General features: G+C 37.6%; 1 protein-coding gene across 3 annotated transcripts; it reads left to right on the forward strand.

Annotated features, from left to right (window-relative positions):
* Positions 1-627: 627 nt before the first annotated feature.
* LOC109050259 (E3 ubiquitin-protein ligase Mdm2-like) lies at positions 628-7,855 on the forward strand. Of its 3 annotated transcripts, none has more exons than XM_042742896.1 (11): positions 628-760; positions 2,439-2,511; positions 2,599-2,673; positions 3,833-3,966; positions 4,315-4,364; positions 4,452-4,510; positions 4,667-4,736; positions 5,690-5,847; positions 5,957-6,100; positions 6,208-6,276; positions 6,763-7,855. In XM_042742896.1, the coding sequence occupies exons 2-11, from the start codon at positions 2,452-2,454 to the stop codon at positions 7,378-7,380; spliced, it is 1,437 nt and encodes a 478-aa protein (XP_042598830.1). In that variant the 5' UTR covers positions 628-760; positions 2,439-2,451; the 3' UTR covers positions 7,381-7,855. The 3 variants fall into 3 exon arrangements, with proteins under 3 accessions (XP_042598830.1, XP_042598834.1, XP_042598836.1); XM_042742900.1 differs by lacking the exon at positions 628-760 and adding an exon at positions 1,600-2,339; XM_042742902.1 differs by lacking the exons at positions 628-760; positions 2,599-2,673 and having other exon boundaries at positions 2,441-2,528.
* The last annotated feature ends 1,490 nt before the right edge of the window (positions 7,856-9,345 follow it).

Genomic DNA, 9,345 nt, shown 5'->3' on the forward strand with positions numbered 1-9,345 from the left:
ACCCAAGAGGATTAGGTTTAAATGGAACCATATTAAATGCTAAACATAGAAAATAATGTGAAAATATATTTTAAAGCTTTTAAAAAGCAGGATACACTTCATAATGTGTGTAGAGAGAATGAAAATATATTTTAAAGCATAATAATGTCCCAAAGTGCTGTTTGTCGAGTATCTTTATCTCAAAATTTAAGTCAATTTCGATTGAGATGTTAATAAATCAATATTTGTCTTTAATTGTTCATTTTCATCAACAGCAATGCGTATTTTCTGCTTACAATAACCTACCAAATAATAATAATAAATTATTTGCAAGCAGAAAATAAATACAGCCATAGCTAAATGAATAATTTTAGTAGGCCTACTACTACGACTTTGTTGTCATATTAATTTTTCATTTATTACATACATATTACCTGATAAATGCGGAACTCACTCAGCTGACTACTAAAACTTGTCTAGTGTTTTAATGTTGAAATAAGGAACCAGAAACTTTGTACAACCGCATACAAATGTCGTGTTAAATATAAAATGAACACTTCACATGGTCAAACTCGCATTAAACAAACAACAGTAAAACAGCAAATGTATATAGGCCTAATGTAAAAAAAAAAAAAAAAAAAAATCCAATTCGCCCTCACGTGAGTGTATTGTGTGATGTTTACGCCGCGCGCTTATCGCACGGGATCTCACGTGCTGGAGCATTTCAAATTCAAACAGGCGCCAGTAGGGGGAGTTCGCGACGCTCAACAGTCACCAGCAGGTAAGACATTAACACTTTCAGTTTAGCCTTTTTCGTACTTTCTCATAGATTTATTACACCCATAAAGCTGTAAATATCTGAATAACACTGTTATACGCACCTGCGAATTATTTTAACACAGTGCGAGGCTTCAATGTCCGTTTAGTCGCCTAAAATAAGTTGCCTCAGCCTCGCGTTAAACGCGGCCTACTCCAGCCTCGGGTTTTCCTGATAGTCCACAACGGGAAATAGACACCCGGGGGTGCGGGCGTTTGTGGCGTTGTTAATATAAATTAGTTTAGTCTCGTCGTTCAAATGCGCAGTGCTCCACATTAGGCAAGAATCGTTTCAATTGTGTATTTAAAACTAACGTTACTGCTACTATTCTACTTGTAAAGAAATTAGGAAACGTGTATAAGTTAGTATTAACGTTACGTAAACAAACACCCACGGCTTTTACGACATGTTTATGCTTTATAACTGCACTCATACACTATGTACTTATGCACAATGTAATCAACGATGTATCGTATGAATTACATAAGGTTATTTTGTCATTAATAATCCGAGTTTTATAGCCCCTCCCCCTTCTGTACGTAATTAAAGCTGCTACAGTTGAGTGCACGAAGTGTTTAACATTCCATACTTAATTTAAGTGCACTCTTTATTTTTGAATTTTCAGTGTGAACTTCTCGCACTATTTATACTACTAAACGTCATAGAATAGTGCGTAAGTACGCGATTTGGGACGCACGTAATATTTATTATCTGTCATACTGAAACCAGACGTGTCAAAAGCACGCAAGACGTCAAGCTTTTCATCACACGTAACCTTACATCTCGTAAAACGAACAATATATCTACACGTCGATCTGTTTTCATGTTACCTCTGGTGGGGGAAGACTTTGACGTTCCATGATGTTAAGGTTTTACATTAATTATGTGCAGCTAATTTGAATGGAGATATTTCCATGCATACAGATGGCAGTTAAAAATCCCGAAGACAGCAAACTTGAGATTGTTGTTGTGTTTTGCGTGTGTACTGAGCATTTCAAAAAATGAGCATTGCACTGTCGTAGTCCAGAGACATTTGGAGCTTTACTCGAAGGATATCCATGCATCCGTGGCGCTCGTAATGAATAGCTTTTAGACTTTTCGGCTTGAATTTATTTAACTGAGGAGCTAATAATCCACGGGGGTCATCGCTTTGGTCCAGACACTCCGTTATTTCACCTGTTACTGGGCTGATAAACCTCAAATCCAAGTGCTTAGCCAGCAATGTGTGGGTGTAGTAAGACGGGACATGTCCAGACATGAACACAGAGCCAGACAACTCAGCAAAGATCGTCTACCACCACTAGGCGTCCAAAGCCAGTCAAGCTTTGACATGTCATGCCCGAACCCGCCCAGGGATGATGAGTAGTAGTGCTGTGGATTCTAGCCCTGACATGTCTCTCTGCGTCTATTTAAACCATAGAGCGGCTCTTAGCCGGCTCCCACTCATCACTAAGCCAGAGCTCAAGCACTTTATGTACAGGGAGCAGAGTATATATATAGAAGATTCTTTGCTAGAATAGCCAATTTACCTCTATTTGCACAGGTAATGTTCGTTCTGAAGTTTGCATTTGTACTGAATTGCCTGTAAATTGTTGTATGAAGTATAACTTTTTTTCTTTTCTTTTTTTTTCTTTTTTTTCAGATTACCTACCAATATGGCAACAGAAAGTTGTTTAAGCAGTACTCAGATCAACAAAGTTGACAACGAAAAACTGGTAATATATCCTTCAAGGTGTGTCTTTGTGTATTTTAGTGCGTTTTTATACCTTGAAATGACTGAGTTTTATTTATTGTAACTTTAGGTAAGACCAAAAGTTCAGCTGAAAAGCCTGTTAGAGGATGCAGGTGCAGATAAAGATGTTTTCACCATGAAGGAGGTGAGGAGATGTGTTTGTTGACAGCAGTTTAAGTCCACTTTATTTGATATACACTAACATTAAATAGTTTGGGGTTGGGAAGATATCCTGTTAAGTCTCTTATGCTAACCAAAGCTACATTTATTTGATCAAAAAATACATTAAAAAGAGCAATATTTTGAAATATTATGTCAATTTAAAATAGTTTTTTTCTATTTGAATATATTTTAAAATGCAGTTTATTTCTGTGGTGGCAACAGTCACTACTACAGTCTTTAGTGTTACATAAACCTTTAGAAGTCATTCTTATGTGCTGATTTGCTGCTTAAGAAACATTTCTTATTATTATTAACGTAAAAAAATATATATATAAAATTGTGGAAACTTGATTACGGTTTTTTTTTTCAAGATTTAATTTGAAGAACATTTATTTTAATTTTTTTTTTACATCACTTTTGATCAAGTTAATGCATCCTAACTGAATTAAAGGGTTTATTTCTTTTTAAAACGTACTGACCCCAGACTTTTGAACGGTAGTATATGTGTCATACTTTATGGCTGTATATCAAAGTGGATTTATGCCAGTTGTTAGTACTGCTGAACCCTGTCATCTGTTTTATGTATAATTTTTCATATAAGCACTTAAGCAGTGACACCTGTTTGAGAGTTTGTGGTCAAATCCTAGTTAGAGCTTATTACTTCTGTAAGTTTTTGACTGGAGGATGATAGAATATGTTTTTAAAAAAAGTACATGAGTCATTTAGGGTGGGCTTTTTTTTTTTATTATTATTAGGGCAGTAGGAAACCACTCAGAACACCTTAGCAACCATGTATAAAATGCACTGACATCATGCCAGCAGCTTTTGCATGGGCAAGTGGCATTATTCAGCAGTTACAAAATTGAATTTCTAACTTTCATTTGTAGTGTCCAACAATATAGATAATTTGTATACCTTTTTACTCTTGATACTTGATGTTGTTTGAAATATTTTCATGTGTTGTCAACTTTGTGACGGTATGAGTCATTTTTTTTTTGTGCTAGTTGTGGTAATCTGACTAACAGGAATGTATTACTCATCTATATTGAATATTTAAGTAACCACATCTTTCTGTCAACAACTTGTTTCAGGAAATGGTTTCCCTGTCGATCTCTAAACAACTTCTCTTCCTGTGTTTTTAGGTTTTGTTTTATTTGGGGAAGTACATCATGAGCAAGGAGTTATATGACAAGCAGCAGCAACACATTGTTCACTGCGGAGAGGATGCTCTTGGTGCCATTCTCGGGGTGAAAAGTTTCTCAGTCAAAGAGCCCCGGTGTGTATTGACTCTCTAACTTCTCTAAGGCAGAGCAGCTGTAGTACCAATGACCTCTGGGAATATCAGGGCGGGGCTTTAAAGCAGATGGCAGCTTCCTGGACATTTGACCTACTAACTCTGAAAGGGTCTGTTGTCACCTGTTTAAGATATGAATTGCCTTTAGAAGGTATTTGGATACCTTTGGATACAAATAGGGGGCCAGTGTAGATATATATAAAAAGCATGTAAAGCATTCATGTTTCTCATAATTTTTTTTTTTTTTTTTTTTTTTTTTACGAATTGAAAGTAAAATTTGCTATATGAAAATGAAATTTTCATTTGTAATTTTATCTTCTTTTTTTTCAGAGCACTCTTTGCAATGATCAACAGAAACCTTGTGACAGTGAAAAATCCAGGTACTATGATTGTTAAACTTTTTTTTTCTTTTCCTTTTTTTTTTTAAATCTGTTATTTGTGTTAATATTGTCTTTTTCCTTTTACAGATACTCCGTGTACCTTCTCTGAACCCAGGAGTCAAAGTGAACCAGATCGAGGGCCCGGGGTAAATGTTCTTTTATGCTCACACACTTAGAACCACAGAGTATTGACCCATTCCACAGAGTTGCCCTGGTAGTGCTGTGTTTGTGCTTGAATGGGTTTTATAGCCCCTGCTGTGTTTGAGATTGAAGCATGACTGAAACTTCACTTTCTGTTCTAGGATACGGATTCAGACTCTCGCTCATCTACCTCACAACAGCTGCGCAGGAGGAGGAGAAGCAGTGATCCTGGTAAGCGCACACAACACAGCAAAAGACACACCAGCTGTGTCCTGTTGAGTGTGTATGGAAGCACATGCTTGATCAGTTAGGCTAGATAGGATTTCAGATAGAGTTGTTTATTCCAGTGTTCAAGAAGGTCCTGTTTGAACAGGAAGGGCATGTCCATTTTTCTTGCATTTTTCCCCTCTCTCTAGCCAGCTGCCTTTAGCTCAGACTGGTACAATTACAGTAGAACTAATGTGTTAATTAAAAAAAAAAAAAAAAAAAATTTGTTGGTCTGCTGTCTGGTCTAACTGAAAAGTAAACACATTTTAACAAGTGTACTTTCAGTTGGTTTGGAGAAATTTGGGCATCCAATAAAATACCTGTTTTTAGGTTTCATGATTTCAGGCTAGTTTATTTTTCGCCGGGAGTTTTGTAAAAGGTTGAGGCGGCTCCCTTTTTCAAGGACTGTTTATTTTTCTTGCCTTGTATATTTTTGTGAATCATCCAGTATTTATGATGGATCATTTTGTTCTATTCTTTCAGTCCCGATAGAGGAATGTATGCGAGTAAACAAATGGTACCATAATGACTGCTCTCTCTGTCACTGTACATCTCAAAAGGACACTGAGATCTGGAGGCTGTGCAGAATGTGCTCAGATGACTGCTACTCTTCAATGCCCCATTTTTAAACCTTAGCTACGCACACAAAGACAGTTTGTTGAGCAAGTAGCATTAAAACAGGGTTATTGCTCTGAGCATTGCCCCTGCTTGGCCCATAAGTGTCCAAAGTTGAGTGCATGTAACAGAAACATCAGCAAAAATAAATAAATAAATGAACACTAATGCAGTATACACTAAAGGTTGTGTTTAACATAATGAAAAAGAAACCGATTGGAAATGTTTGTAAAGCCTAGAGAGCAGATGGACATAAGAGGGCATGTTCTTGTGTCAAAAAAGTTTTTTTGTGATTTCAATAGAGAGTACTTCAGCCGAAGACGATCCCAGAGAACGCAGGAAGAGGCACAAGTCAGACAGCTTCTCTCTGACATTTGATGACAGCCTGTCTTGGTGTGTGATTGGCGGTCTGCACCGGGAGAGGGGGAATAGTGAGTCCTCGGACACACAAAGCAACTCTGTGAGTAGCACCTTTAAATGTTCATTCACTTAGTTTTGGTTTACCAGCAACTGTAACTTCGTCTGCACTGTCACTTGGCCCTTTCTAACTAGTTTTGTTTGTTTTACAGGATGTAGGTATCTCTCACAGTGAGGGCAGTGAAGAGAGCGAAGACTCGGACTCTGATAACTTTAGTGTGGAGTTTGAGGTGGAGTCCATAGACTCTGACGCCTACAGTCAGAATGATGAGGATTCATTGCCAGGAGAGAACGAGGTTTCAACTCAAACTCCTGTTCTTTGAGAGAGATTAACTGATGACCTAACTAACCTAACTTGTTTGATGATCCTCAACTCACTGCAGTTCTGTATTTGCTCACTCAGGTGTATGAAGTCACAATCATTGCTGAGGATGAAGATTCGTTTGATGAGGATACTGAGATAACTGAGGCAGTATGTAGCATTTTAGTACCATAACCTGATGTTTTTCTAAGTTGGATGAAAAAAACAAAAACAAGAAATGGACTTGCGTTTATCTATCAGGATTAAATGGTGAAAAGGTTAGGGGTGAAAGAAAAAACTTCAGTGAGTCTGCCAAAAAGGGCAGCTGATTCAGAGATGCCGCAAGTTATTACATTTTGTTGAAAGATTATGACTTTTATTTTTTCTTTTTTGAACTTTGAATTAATTGTGCATGATACAACCAGGAATGTGTATTAAGAAATAACATGCCATGCTGACTATAATGGCACCATATTTTATGTACCTTATGTACATATTTTTTACCTTGAAAGTCTACTTTCAATTCTAGTCCTGTTTTTTTTAATCCAATTTTTCATGACCCTTTCCATTCTTTCTCTGACCCACGGATTTAAACAGGATCTTTTATTTCTATAATTTGATTATTTAATAATCTAAAATAAAAATGTGTTCACTCAGGACTACTGGAAGTGTGCCGGATGTTATGAGCTCAACCCTCCTCTTCCTCGGCATTGCAAAAGCTGCTGGAAAGTCCGACCCGGTTGGCTTCCAGAAACACACTCCAACATAGAAAACACCTCCACTAACACTCAACCCAGCACAGAAGACACCAGCATCACCACAACTCCCAGCTCAGCCTCACATGACAAACTGCTTCCTTCCAAACCCTCAAGCCCTCTTCCAGAAACAGACGAAGGAGTGGACGTACCCGACGGCAAGTGCTCGCAATCTCCTGTTGCCGCTAAAGACGAACTTCTCTCCTCCACTGCCACCGGCTCTATGAGTGACTCTCAGACCTTGTCATCGCAGCCCTCAACCTCCTCTGGTGGCGGCAGCAGTCAGGAAGAGACCCCAGAGCTGGAGCGCTTCAACAGCCTAGAGGCCTGCCTGCCCGCCACTTGCCTTGAGCCCTGCGTCATCTGTCAAAGTCGCCCCAAGAATGGCTGCATCGTCCACGGAAGAACTGGACACCTTATGGCTTGCTACACTTGCGCCAAGAAATTAAAGAACCGGAACAAGTTGTGTCCGGTGTGCCGAGAGCCCATTCAGTCAGTTGTGTTGACCTATCTGAGCTGAGACACTGCAGATATACCTCTTCTCCTCTCCTCACGTGAAATTTTGCTTTCAAATTCAATATTTGTAATATGTTACTTATTGATTAATACATTTTATTTATGACTCACCAAGCGAGGTTTTCACTCGCATGCTGTGAAGGAAATTCACAGATCTATGTTTTAAGGGTTGAGTTTAAGGCCTTGGAATTAAAACTACCACTTATGAACTTGCAGAGATTCTGTATACATTTTATCAGCTACTAGAAATGTTTATTGTCATTTAATTTATGTACATGCTTATGTATAAGTTTCATGTTAATTTATGTTCTTTGCTGCACTGAAATGTGTTCTTGAGCTGTAGCTCTTAAGACACCCCTTTAAAATTGTTCCTCTTGAAGGAAATGCTCCACTGCACCATTTTCTGCTGCAAAGACTCATATTTTCTCTGAGTGAGGCATAATAAATGATTATTTTGAGGCTTTTCTGCTTTTACAGTACAGTTGAATTTCTGTCTTTCTGCCAACCTTTTTGAATGTTGTTCTCGGTTCCCTAACAGTTGTATACATATATATATTTTTTTGCTGTAAGAAGTTGCTTAAGGTGGCTGGTGTCATTTTCCTGTGCTGTTGTTTGTTGGGAAGTACACAGTGGTCACCCAGAGAGAGCTTTGGTTACTAGGGACCCATTTTTTACTCAATATCAAGTAACATGTTCTGACTTGTTTTTCTCTAATGGCAACCTGGTACAAACATAAAAAAAAAAAAACGTCTAACCCCACTTTTTTTTTTTATATCACCCAAGCACTTGTACAATGGGCATCTGTTGTGTAGTTGGTAAAAAGGCGCAGCATGGTGAATCGTTTGTACTCTATGGTAGTCGTGAATGTTGTGCACCTATTTAATCATCATCTTTTTAATTCGCTTTTGGAAGAATTCATTTTGAAATTGCACTTATTGCACCCTCTTTTTTTTATTAATTTAAATGTTGACATGCTGCAGAAGATATGCTTTTTTGCGTCTAAAAACATTTCAGTGGATTGATCCATTTGTTTCTGCAAGATACAACAAAACTCAACTCACATGTACATGTTACTAAATTTGAATTGTGCAAAATAGTAGCAACTTGTCAAATGAACCTGGAAGTTTTATGCTGTTAGATCATGCCTCCACGCCAGACATATCAGATCCAGCCCTGGACACCAGATCCTGTCAGAAAATACAATTAGTCAGCAAAATTGACTTAATACCAAAATCCTGTCTTGTCTGCTACCTGCAAAACTGTATTATCTTCTATCAGCCAAGAAGTTGACTGAGTAAAGTCAGTGAAGAGCAGTTGCAGGAGACGAAGTGATGATGATAAAAAGGAGCAGCGTTTATTGAATAATCATAGTTGTGTATGTCTCAATGCTCAGACTTCGTCTGGCCAGCACAAATTCAACAAGTGTTATACTGCAATAGCAATGAGAAATAACTGCTTCACAACAACATCCCATAAACCTTGACTTTCCATAAACATTCCCTCTTATCTCTTATGGAGACAACCATCCATTGAGAAACACAATCATAAGATATTCTTTATATCCTAATCAAATCAGGATGCTTCTATGCTTCCATCTCATCCAATCATAATGCATATTCAACATATGCATATCCAACTATGTCCCTGAGATGTGTTTCTAAGTATTTAATGCAAATAATTTTCTTGGAAGCTTGGTATAAAATAGGATTTCTCGTCACACACACACACACACACACACACACACACAGATATCCTGTTATCTCTCAGCTCAATCATACTAAAGCAAACTGAAGCACTTAGAGACAGTCTAAAAACCCCTTGACAATGAAGCAAATATTACCAATAATAATAATAATAAAAATCTTCCACAAATATGACTAATTAATGAATAAATCAATGAAATGGGCTTGTAAGTGGCTAGAATGATTATTAAAAATGGCTAAATGATTAAATTGAATAACAAAACGAC

This window comes from Cyprinus carpio, chromosome A4 (assembly GCF_018340385.1).
Source record: "Cyprinus carpio isolate SPL01 chromosome A4, ASM1834038v1, whole genome shotgun sequence".
Taxonomy (NCBI): Eukaryota; Metazoa; Chordata; class Actinopteri; order Cypriniformes; family Cyprinidae; genus Cyprinus; species Cyprinus carpio.

Excerpts from the sequence above, each read along its gene's own strand:
- LOC109050259 (XM_042742896.1), top strand. The coding sequence starts at position 2,452 with ATGGCAACAGAAAGTTGTTTAAGCAGTACTCAGATCAACAAAGTTGAC. Across the intron at positions 4,511-4,666 it reads AACCAGATCGAGGGCCCGGG|GATACGGATTCAGACTCTCG; the intron begins GTAAATGTTCTT and ends TTTCTGTTCTAG. Across the intron at positions 5,848-5,956 it reads CGGACACACAAAGCAACTCT|GATGTAGGTATCTCTCACAG; the intron begins GTGAGTAGCACC and ends TTTGTTTTACAG.